General features: G+C 41.0%; 2 protein-coding genes across 2 annotated transcripts in view; one reads left to right on the top strand and one right to left on the bottom strand.

Moving 5' to 3' along the window:
* The window catches only part of ppil4 (peptidylprolyl isomerase like 4), a 17,456-nt gene extending 6,307 nt beyond the window's left edge, over window positions 1–11,149 (bottom strand). Inside the window, exons 1-9 of the mRNA XM_015388251.1 lie at window positions 11,007–11,149; window positions 10,687–10,754; window positions 8,003–8,067; window positions 7,805–7,922; window positions 7,558–7,700; window positions 4,972–5,068; window positions 4,746–4,862; window positions 4,550–4,674; window positions 4,381–4,447 (exon numbers count right to left, since the gene is read on the bottom strand). Of these exons, the coding sequence (XP_015243737.1) occupies window positions 4,381–4,447; window positions 4,550–4,674; window positions 4,746–4,862; window positions 4,972–5,068; window positions 7,558–7,700; window positions 7,805–7,922; window positions 8,003–8,067; window positions 10,687–10,754; window positions 11,007–11,076 (870 nt within the window). The 5' untranslated portion in view covers window positions 11,077–11,149. The remainder of the gene's footprint in view (window positions 1–4,380; window positions 4,448–4,549; window positions 4,675–4,745; window positions 4,863–4,971; window positions 5,069–7,557; window positions 7,701–7,804; window positions 7,923–8,002; window positions 8,068–10,686; window positions 10,755–11,006) is intronic.
* An 84-nt stretch (window positions 11,150–11,233) lies between these two features.
* Window positions 11,234–12,091, top strand: part of ginm1 (glycoprotein integral membrane 1) — a 7,339-nt gene continuing 6,481 nt past the window's right edge. The window contains exons 1-3 of the mRNA XM_015388252.1: window positions 11,234–11,397; window positions 11,517–11,588; window positions 11,693–11,792. Of these exons, the coding sequence (XP_015243738.1) occupies window positions 11,326–11,397; window positions 11,517–11,588; window positions 11,693–11,792 (244 nt within the window). The 5' untranslated portion in view covers window positions 11,234–11,325. The remainder of the gene's footprint in view (window positions 11,398–11,516; window positions 11,589–11,692; window positions 11,793–12,091) is intronic.

Genomic DNA, 12,091 nt, shown 5'->3' with positions numbered 1-12,091 from the left:
ACAAGAACCGACTAATACAACAAACCATCAACTGATCCCACCGGCTAAATGTCAAAGTCAATATTGATCCAACAACAGCACCCTCTGCTGGCTGTTATAAGCATTGCACTCAGCTGTTTCAGGCCCTTTATTGTTGGGATGAATTCAGACAGAAGGTGAAATCCCTGCAGCACAGTTTACTCCCTGACCCAAAGGTCCAGTCGGGGGTCACAATTAAAAACAACAACCATGTAAATGTTATTTTCTCTTTTTCTCACATAAGGGATTTTATACAGGTTAAATCAACTTTCCGTGTTCTTTCTTCCATGTGGTGCAGCAGGTCTGAAACATACAGGGTATGTTTGTCTGTGTGGCATCGTTTATTTACTTCACTATCACCTCCCTGTCGTAATGACTCAAGCAATCTCCTGGGATTGTAATCAACGTGTCATAAAAACGAACAAACTTGGCTTTATGACTGATTTCCAGACTTTACATCCTGAAGGGTTTTTCCACCTGATATGTTTGTCTTATAAAAAAAAACCCCGGAGGAGCAGCTGAATGGAAATAACTATGTTATCGGCTTGCATTTCCTCAAGACAATAAGAGTCACATGGGAGAAACTAAAAGGACTACCTGGCGATGCTGATGACGAACAGGCGGGGGGCGAAATAAACCAGCAGATCAATACCTTTTACTATTATTTTTAAGGATTTAGTATGAGTAAAATTATGTGTAAAGGTAAAAATACAGTAGACATAATGTCTGTCAGCTTTTTAAACAGTTAAAATATTCACACTAGCTGCATAATGAGAGTATTACATGACGTCACATTTATTTCAAACTGCCCAAAAGCAAAATAAACACTCGCATGTATGTTAACCTACTTTTTATCTACCAACGCACAACAAAATCACACATGCGCAAGAAACTGCGGCATCGAGAGGAGAAATTTGCTCTCTGCACGCGCACACGATTTTTTATCCAGTGGCCACGCTCGAGGATGGCTGCACTCTTCAAAGCGTCTCTGCCCTCAGACTGATTTTCTCCTTGAGCGAAGCAAAATGTGTTTTGACAAGTTAGGTGGAGACATGAGGACATGGGGGGGGAGGGGGGAAGAGCAGGGATGTAGGTGGAAAAAGGGTCCCAGCATTCTCACGCACCTCGCTCTTCTACCTGCTCAGCTTTTACACAATGGCTGTCATACAAATAAAACAAGCCGGTAATACGCATAGTGTAGAGCGGATCTAGATTTTACCAATCAGAGGCCTCCTGTCTGCGACACTGTCTGCGGTCAACTACAATTTTGGAAAAGTGCACCAGAGTGTCTGTGGAAGGGGCGGGGCATATCTGCGTTAACTGCGACACACACGCAGATGACCTGGTTTCTGAGTATAAACCAGCGTTAAGCCTCCTCCTGATTGGGCCTTACAAATACGATCACAAGGGAAGTAGTGTCAGGAAGCCTTTGACTGACAGCTCGTCATCCATACGTGAAGACGACGGCTAGTGGCGGTACGTGGGGTAATTGGCGTCAATGAGCTGCTTTTTGTGTCTCTGCTTCTGTCTCCTTGAACCCCAGTCGGCCTCAGCAGATGGCCGCTCACACTGGGGAGGTTTCTTCCTGTTAAAAGGGAGTTTTTCCTCTCCACTGTCGCTACAAGCATGCTTAGTGTGAGGGATTGTATTTGAGTCAATGACTCAATGCAATCAACTGCTTTTCCTTAGATTGAAAACTTTGAATCAATCTGACTGGATGATCTGGTGAACTTGAGATGACGTGTTGATTTATGCTTAATATTGAGGCGTTGTCTGCGCTATACACTGTGGGTCTAGATACGGCCGAGGCGATGAGGAAGTGGGGGCGAGTTTAGTCCGACAACAGTGACACCTCGTTCTTCTAGCTGGACTATCTTCATGAGTTGTTTTCAGCAATTTCGGTCAAAAAAACAAAACAAGCCGCCCTCCTGTCTGCGGCACTGTCTGCGCTAAGGATGGGACTTCCCATGCTAATGGCTTGGATTCGTTAGAAAACATGCCCCCCCCGTGGTACTTGTATGTTACTATCACAGGTTGAGGACTGCCCAGAAACATTATTGGTTCTAATTATAGCCCCGGCCTTTATAAGAGTCCAGCCGTTATTTACCTCCGCCGACAGCCAGACAAGCCATTATCAGAGACCCGACTGCTAATGGAATACAGGCCAATATTAGAGGATTTACGGTATATTTTAATTTGACAAAACCGGATCTTCTCGCTGTTCTTTTTCCTGTTTGGTGCGATAGCAATTGTGTATTTTGACCTGGCTGGAGCGGAGCTAAAATAGCTCGGCTCTGTATTTTGACGGTGGCGGATGAAGAAGACGTACGTGGACGGTGACGTGCAGAGGAGTAGCAGAGGTGGAACAGCTCTCATTGAGTAACATGACAGAGAAAATTACTCTGCGTGATGTTCGTGAGCGGGGGGGGGGGTATGTGGAACCTGGGGGTATGAAAGACTCCCGTCTGACCTCATCTGTAAACCTTACCGACCACAACTGAAAACAAAAATAGGCTTTTAGCTGATTTCCCTTTGGAAGAGGAGTTGTGCAGCATGACTGTGATATTGATAAGGCTGTATCTCTCCAGCAATTCAGCTATGATCACCAGACTAGGTAACAGTGGGGATTCAAGAAAACCAATGTGAACTGAGGGGTTAAATCTAAGACTAAACCCAGTTCTAGGTTAAGCTAAACTGATAACAATGAACCAACAGGAAAATGAACAAAGCAAAAACATAGATCTTTTGCGATTAAATCACCAAAGAGAGACCAGATTTAAATAAGGTCCTTCCGAATAAAGCTACGCCCATGTCAAATAATCAGTGCTGTTTATAATCATTTATGGCTCTTATGTAGAGCCATAAATGGGTTGAACATAATTACATTGAAGCAAAGACAAACTCAACCCCATAAAACATAAAAACTAATTCCTTAAAGATCATATATTCTGTATTAATTCTCCATTTGTTGTATATTGTTGTGAATCATTAAATGCTTTTTTTTTTTGTTGGTTTCTGTAAAAAATAAAAAATAACTTTAAAGATGTCAGAGGTGGATGTTCTACATGATGGCATCACTGCTGCCACCTTCTGGTTTGGAGCAGAACTGCCAGTTTCAGAGGTTGCGAGATACATCCTAGTGGGAACAACTGACCACACATGCTTGGTAACTATGAACCTCCCCAATTAGGGAAAATGTTCTGGTGAAGATTTCCAGTCATCCATCCCATAGTCATTTGAAAAAAAGAAAATTAAAAACAAAGCACTGGACTTTGTTTCCAAGTTTGAAGACGTTTTGCTTCCCAACCAGGAAGCTTTTTCAATTCAAAATAGCGTTGAGTTCGAGGTTCTATACAGTAACCCAACAAAACCTTGTTTTTGTTTTGAAACATGCAAATTAAAACAGACGAACGGGTCCACCTCTTTGGAATGGGGGTCGTTTGGCTTCTTTTGTTAGCCTGCAATGCCCCATACCTGTCTATGTCTCTCAAAGGGTGGTCAATAAAGGGAATTGTTGGCCTGGCTGAATAGACGAGTCTTCTGTTCTCCTTAAAAGGGGTTGGAGCTGCGATGATAGCAGGAAGGAATTAACTCAATTGCTGCATTGTAGGTTTTTGAAAGCTGAAATCTGAGTCCACCACCTCTGTTTAAGGTTGGCTTTTCTTTCTTGACATAGATGGCTTCCTTCACGCCCCTCTCAAACCAACTATTTTCTTTATCCAAAATGTGATCATTCCGGTCCTCAAAATAATGTCCTTTGTCCAAAAGGTGTAGATGTACCGCAGAGTCTTGTCCAGACGAGGCCGCTCTTCTGTGCTGGGTCGTGCGTCTGTGGAGAGGTTGTTTGGTTTCTCCAATATAAAGATCAGAGCATTCTTCACTGCAGTAAACTGCAGACACCACTCCGCTCATACTTGGTCTGGGGGTTTTGTCCTTAGCATGCGCTAGCCTCTGTCTAAGGGTTTGGTTTGGTTTGAAATGTTCTGGGATTTTGTATTTGGAGAAAATCCTCTTGAAATTTTCCAGAGACTCCAGCAACATAAGGGATGTTGACGTATTTGCGTTTATTCTTCTCACCGATATTTCCTTGCTGATTTGAAAAACAGCCAGTTTGGGTATCCACAGGTTTACAGTGTTTCTGTTCTTTGTGCTTCCCTTCTGTTTTAGTAGGAACGTGCTCGGCCCGCTGTTGTAAGGTTCTGATAACTGAAAGTTTGTGTTCCAGTGGGTGGTGTGAGTCAAAAAGAAGATATTGGTCTGTGTGAAATTGGTATTAATAGTATATGTTTTGGATTTTCTGCTGTCATCCTGAAAGTCAGAGTAAAAGAAAAGTGTTTGGTGAAAAGAGACAAAGCTGCTCACCTTTTCAAACTCGATGAAAGCGTAGCAGAGGGAATCTCCAGTCTTCCAGTCTCTGATGATCTCACAGCTGTGCAGAAGAACAAAATAATGTCTATCAAATATCCAAAGAGAAGAGAAAAACTGGCAAAGATCATAAGGATTGGGATAAAGCTAAAGTGGGCCGACTGACCTTTTAATGGAGCCGAAGCGAGAAAAGATGATTTCCAGGTCCTCATCTGTGGTGACTGGATTCAGCTTGCACACAAACAGGACGTTCTCAGGAGGCTTCACATCTGCATCAGGAAGGTCCCCCACCTGTAGGGATGGTCAGGGCACCGTCAGGTGGGACCTTCAGAGCTCAGCAGTGGAGCAGATCTGTGGCTCACCATCTCTAGCAGGATAGCCTGAGTCTTTGCTTCTTTCTCCTTCAGCCTCTCCTCCAGCTCCTCGGCCGCTTTCCCATCCGTATCATCTATCACTTCATCGGCTCCTATACGGCCGCTCTGCAGATGGAAGGAAAAAAAACTGCTGGATGCCTCAATGCACGGCATTTAATATCATTTAGATGCAGCTGAGAGTCCCTCAATGGCTGCAATGAACAGCTGGTCTCACATCTAGCTGCTCTTTGGTGGGCTCAGGCGATCGATCAGGAACTGGCAGATCAGGAGGGTCATCGAAAGGATCGTCCAGGATCACTGTGTGGTTGATCCTGCAGTAAAACAGGATTTTCATTAAAATAATGATGAAACTGGATCCATCTTTTCTCTAAACCCCAGAGATGGTTCTTCCTGTGGAAACTAAAGGGTTGGTTATCCTCCTGCAGCAGTGTGTCGCAGTTAGTTTGTCGCAGGTATGATGCAGATATTTTTCTAAATTATGTCCAATATTGAAGCCTGGTCTGCGCTATGTTATTCCACACCACCACGCAAGAAGGACAATCAGCAACTAGCTGTGGGTCTAGATACGGCCAAGGTGGTGAAGAAGTGGGGGCAAGTTTGTGCGACTACTGAGGGACATGAGGGTGAAAAAGAGCGAGATCCAGGTGGAAAAAGGGTCCCAGTGTTCTCGTTCACCACGCTCTTCTAGCTGGTCCAACTTCACGAGTCGTTTTCCACAATGGCGGTCATATAAACAAAACAAGCCGGTAAGGTACCAAACGGGAAATACACATAGTGTAGAGTGGACTGCTGGTGGGGGGAAAAGCACGGGGCCGTCGGTGTCCAGGCTACCGCCACCGGGTCAGGTTCGGTCAGACCAGCCAGTGTTTTTCGACAACATGCAGCACTGTAGTCGACCAAAATCCTGGACGATTTTGAAATCCACCCCGGACCTTTTTTTTTGTAGCACATGTCCGGGAAAAAGAGGACATCTGGTCACCCTACCATATCATCTCATTCTAGGGCTTTTAACCAGGCTGCATTAGGGCTCATAGAACAGCAAATATGCCATTTTCAGCCCAACCAATGTTACACACCCTATTTAGAGACCTTAAGGACCAGCAATTAAATACCCTATAGAATCATTCTATCACCCCTTTAAGGAAGTTCAGCCTAGGGCTGGGCGATATAGAAAAAAAGCTTATCGATAAAAAAAATGCATATTGATCGATATCGATAATTATTGAAAAGATTTGAAACCATATTTTATGTGCAGCTCTGCCTGGACATTTTATGATATTGCTAAATGATTTAATTTTCATAAAGAACACAAACACAGACTTCGAATTAAATCTTTATTTAACCAACTTTTTTAACCATAACAGAATTGTTTTAAAGAAAAATAACTTAAGAGACCTGAGTTATGTTATTAAATACTGACAAAGAATAAACTAAAGTGACCAAAATAAATATAACAAATAAATAAATGCCCCCCCACCGCCGCCGCCGCCCCCGTTTCCTGCTTTAACCTGAGTTATTACTTTGATGTTTCTGGCCCCTCAGCATTTTTATCTCAATTGTTAGAACTACGTGGGAAACTGCCCAGAACTTAATATATATATTTTCCCGAAATTCCTTGGAGGAGAGCCGCGTCGGGGCCTACACAGCTCGTACTCCTGCGGGTGTGAGCGGCTGAGATGATAAAAAAAAAAAAAAAAGTTGGTTGTGTTATCAGACTGGTTTTCACTGGTTCCTGACACATTTTCCAGATGACTGTGGTTTGTTTTTTGTCCGACTTGCCATGACCGAAATACTGCCAAACTGCCGAACTACAAAAACCTTTCTTTGGAATAATTTCCTCCGCCTCTCCTTGCTGCATCTTCATGTGCTCTGTGTTGTGGTTTGAGAGGGCGGCGCTTTGTGACGGCATGCCTGGGTCCGTGATTGTGATTGGTTGGGAGGAAGCAGTGACTAGCATAAACCTACATGCTAGGCTACAATGAGAAGGAAGGGAAACTGCGTTTTTTTATCGAACTTTTATCGAGCCTCTTTTTTTCTATTGCGCCGCATGTCTATCGATCGATATATATCGTTATTGAATTATCGCCCAGCCCTAGTTCAGCCTTCAGCAAGAGCTCCTGCTCGTCTTCCAGAACCAGAACCAGACGGGGCCAAACTGCTGCACTGACCGTCCCTCCATCCAGGACAGCGCTCCTTTTCCTAGAACCAGCCTCTGCAGAGACGGTTTCTGATGACCCGGTGAGCGCCTTCCAGCTCAAGCAGACAGAACCAAACATGGCGAAGCAGCTCTAGGCCGCCTTAAAAAAACTGAACCAATAACTGAACCAATTTTTAGTCTGTCCACCGTCTGGCTCTACATCAACTCTAATAAACGCTCCCATCTCTGGAGGAAATCACCCACACAGCATCATGCTGCCACCACCATGTTTCACATGGTATAATGTTTTCTGTCTTTTATACTTTGGTTTAGGTGTTCATCTGGATTTTATCGCTAATGCTGCCTCTTCTAAGACGTCTGTGGAAAACTGACTTGCATGCTCCAAATGTTTCTTTAATCTGCTGTCCTCAAAAAGGAGCATTTTTACCTAATTTATCAAAGTGAGAAAGTAAAAAAATTTCTAAAATTAAATGATTTTTTTTTTTCTTTAAACATTATGGAACTATTTTGTGTTGCTGAACACAATCACATAAAGCAGACTGAAGCTCATGAGTTTCCTATAATAAAAGGTTCTGGATGTTGGGCTGGGATCAGATGTAGCCCTTTATGGTTGGAACACCTGAACGTTCTGCTCTGACTCACCTGATGTCCTGATATGGGACAAAGTCCTTGTCAACAAAGGTCTCGTTGATTTTAGCCAGGATGTCCAAACCTTCTGTAACTTCTCCGAACACGGTGTGGACTCCATCCAGGTAATCCAGGTTCTCCCCGGTGGTGATGAGGAACTATGGATGGAAGAATTTCATCAGTTAATATGGGACATTAACAAAAATAAAAATAGCTATGCTTTTAATATTACAAACCAACGATGCCTAAAAGGTCCCTTCACCTGAGAGCCATGCTGATCATTTCCATTGTTCACCATGGAAACCGTCCCCTTCTTCCTGTGTTTGATGCGTGGCGTCTTCTCCGAGTCGAAAAATCGTGCCTGATCACCATAAAGTTTGCTGTATATAGAGCATACGAAGGTTTTACAAAGCGCTCAAACTGGTTCCCTTACACACCTGCAATGGTTTGGATGCCTGACCAGTAAATAGATTCCCCTCCGCGGCCTGTCCCAGTAGGATCTCCAGTCTGGACAATGAAATCCCTCTGAGAAGAGGACAGAGTTTTTCCTTTAGCGGGAAAACTGACCATACAGCAGAACTTCCAACAATTCATACAATAAATCTACCAATCAGGTAGAACACGAGAAAAGGAAGGCAGATAACTTGGTTGCAGCTTCTCTGGTTTTCCTGAAAGGATCAACGGGATAAGGAAAGTGTTTCCAGCTGAGTTACAGCTCTATACCTTCAATGATCGGAAATCAGCTTTTATCTGATATAACAGCTCTAGTTTGGCTTTTCTAGATATAAATCCCGTTTTTTTCAGATGATTTCTCATCATATTATCAGCATTTAATGTAGCTCGTCTTGATAAAAATATTGCAGTTTCCCCTCCAGGGTTCTGATCTTAAACTCTTATTCATATTTTCTTTAACTTAGAACATGCTCCAAAGGTTTTAGACAGAAATGATAACGATACTTTTTAATTTATGTATTGATATATTTCTAAACTGTTGTGCAGTACTGGACACACTCTCATATTTTCTCATCTTTGTGTTGACGAATATCTATGTATAGATATCTTCTGTGTTTTTATAATTTAATCTGTGCAGATCTTTTTTTTTTTTATAAATTCGCATTGAAAAGGAATCAGAACTTTGAAATGTGACGGTTTATGATTTAAAGTTAATATTTGACATATAAAGTAGTTTTTTTACCAGGCAGAGTAGTCTGCTTTCAGATACAATTGTAAACAAACATAACATAAATGTTATGTTTGTTTTAGTGTGCTTCGTCTGCTAGATAATATTGGACAGAGGGAAAAATATTCAACAACAATTGCTCTGGGTTTCATCTTTGTTTTTTTCTATTTCCCCCACAGTTCTGGTCATTAAACTTATATTAATATTTTCTTTATGTTAGAACATGCTCCAAATGTTTTAGACAAAGCTGATAATGATACTTTTTCATTTATGTATTGAAATACTTCTATACTGTTGTGCAGCACTGGACACATGGTTGTATTTTCTCATCTTTCTGTTTATCAATATCTATGTATATATATCTACTGTAGTTTTATAATAAAACTGTGTAATCTGTGTTTACTGTGGTTCATCTGCTAGATATAGGCACTTGGAAAAACAATTAAGACTCGCGAGCCAGCGAGTTGCCTCAATGACATCATCACTTTTTCAGGGGTTATTTTTCTGCTCAAGATGTAAGAGACTTTTGTTTTAACTCGATGAAAGGTTATGACGTACTGATCATTTACCACCGACTGTATATGTAAGGTAGGTTTAAACGTTCTCGGAAATCAGACATTTTTTGGTCTGGAATCATTAAACTGCCCAAGACAGAGTGAAAATGGTAAAAATATTTATCTGAATATTGAACTTAATTGAGCTTTTTATTTCAGATTTTCAGTAATTGTTAATTTATGGCTTTTTAAATAGCTGGAAATATAAATTCTGTTTCCGGTCGGCTTCTATGCCCTAAATTAAACAAATTATTACAAAAATATGTTTCTTTTTCATTAATATGTCAGTAAAATAAGTTAATATGCAAAACACAAATAAATAGGAAAATAAAAGTCAGATAGATATTGGTGTACTTCATTATTTTTTGTCTTCTATTTCAGTAGAGTTTTCATTTTAAGAAAGTGTAAGCAAACTACTAATTATATTCAGAAATTCCAGAGACATGATGGACAATGAAAAGACAGGCTAGCAAAGGCAAGGCAGGGTGGTGTTAATCCAAGATTCTTTCAGGTTAATGCTGCTGTGATGGAAAGTCCAGACACTCTGTTAAACTGGATAAAAACAACAAATCCATTTGGCCCTCATAATCTTCTAGTCCTTTCCAGTAGTAAAGCATCATTAGAAATGAATCATACCCTCTGTGTCATTGCATTTGTGAGACTGGAATTTTTATTGTCTATTATCCACCTAAATACTTTCAAAGATTCATTTTGATATCTATTTCAATAAAAAAAAGTTATCATCCTTTTAAAATTCTTTTTAATGTGTCCTTTTATTAGAATAATTATCATTGATGATGTGAGTTTATTACACCTTGGTATTTTCTGCCTGTTGAGTGTCAAAACTGATGTTTTAATCTAATTAGGACAGTTTCCCTGTCTGGCTATACAGTTATGATCTTCATTCTGTATGTGGCAAAGATTTGATCTCTTTGCCACGAGTGATCTCTTTTCAAGGAAAAGAACCAGAGGTAGAGCTTCAAGGTGCATACACAGAGCATATCTTTAACACTTTCATTTGTAAACAATTTTCAGTTATTTCTAATTCATTTTCTATTGTCCATAATTGTAATTATCTTGATTTATTATCAGCCATAAATCTGCCAATACTTGCCCAATTCCAACAAATGAGATATAATTTTTTATCATTTAAAGAGCTCTGTTTGTTAAACAAAAAAAGATTTAGCACTTAAAGTACCGGTAGTTGAAAAATATGCCTACCAGATAATATTTGACAAAAGAAAAACATATTCAACCACGGTTGCTCTGGATGACATCTTTGTTTTTTTCTATTGGCGCCCTCCTATGGAGTCTAACTAACAATGCAGAGTATAAAATACAGAGAAGTAGGTTGCTAGCTTAGAAAGTTACAACATTAATGATAATAATAGGAAGACAGTTTAATTTTACCTGCACATTGTGGATGAGACAGTAGTTGTAGTATTTTATCTTGCATAATTTCAGGAAGTTTAGTGAGGCTGAAAGAAAGCACATTATTTCAGATGCACCAAGTTAACATGAGGACAATGAATTTGCACTACACACATTTAGGTGAGTGACTGATAGAGTAAACCACAGGTAAACAAAACGTGAATAAAACGGTCAGACATTAGCTAGCCATCTAAGCTAACACTGCTATAATCTATAATTCAGCTCTCAGATGTCTTATTTAGTAATAAACTACGTAATACGATAGTAATTCGTTAAGGGTAATTGTTTCATAGTCTTACTTTTAGGTCTTTCCTCTGTGAACAAATCAATTACGATATCCCCCAGCGTCGTTTCAAGGAGCACCGCCATACTGACGTTTTCTTCTTCTTCTTCTACTTTCTATTCTTGGTAAAGTTTATTCGGCGGTTGGCAAACAACTGTAAGTGCGCATTACCGCCACCACTGATTTGGAGTGGGAACTGGAACAGCTAACTGTGGTTTTTACTTCTCGCGAGAAAATAAAAACATAGCGACGTCCTTTACGCATGCGCAGTGACTAGATGTGCGCAGAGGTTTTTCCTGAGTCTGGTTTTTGATGGACGTGAGCTAAAACCAGAGATGGCGAGTCCCACTGTTAGTTTTATTGTTCTTCTCTTTGTCGCCGAGTCGATGACAAAGCAGCTGAACACGGTAGGAGCAAAATAGGAGTGTTTTCTGATGTTAGCAACGGTGCTAGCATCTCCGTTCAAATGTAGCCGTGAAGCGTTTGAGCATTTTCTGTTTTCACACTGACTTGTTTATCCACGCAGGAAAATATCCTGATTAACGTAACAGCGGGGCCACTGGCAGACACCGAGCTGCAGCAGTCCAGCAGCTTACAGGTGAATTGATGCAATAATCCAGGCTTCCCGTCTATGCTCAGCCTCTTTCTGGGAAAAAGGAGATGACTCATGGGGTGGATGCTGTGTTTTCTTATTTTCCTCAGATCAATTTGAACATATCAGTGGGTGAAGAGCAGGTGCTGGTCAATGCAATCCCCGTGGAGCTTTCTGGGGTCACTAGGTTCAACTGTCAGGCTGTTTTCTGTGAGTTTTCCTCCATTTTCCTTAAAGCTTGGAAAGCAGAATGTTAGACTGCGAGTGGAGGAAGCCCCATCCACCCGGTATTGTTTTCATTCTACACAGGAAATCCCTCAGTCCCAGTAATTGTTTAAATGGTATCGAAGAGATTATTTAGATCAGGGGTCACCAACCATTTCAAGGCTGAGGGCTACTTCATGGCTACCGAATCATAGGAAGGGCTACCAATACTGACCTATGAACAAGAGGGGTCAGCGTTCACCTAAACTTCATCCAAATTAAACACATTTTTATTGTTAACTTTT

The sequence above is a fragment of the Cyprinodon variegatus genome, unplaced genomic scaffold, assembly GCF_000732505.1.
Source record: "Cyprinodon variegatus isolate N-32 unplaced genomic scaffold, C_variegatus-1.0 Scaffold417, whole genome shotgun sequence".
Lineage (NCBI taxonomy): Eukaryota > Metazoa > Chordata > Actinopteri > Cyprinodontiformes > Cyprinodontidae > Cyprinodon > Cyprinodon variegatus.
Note: the sequence above shows the minus strand (reverse complement) of the source record. Positions and strands in the feature narration are given on the sequence as shown.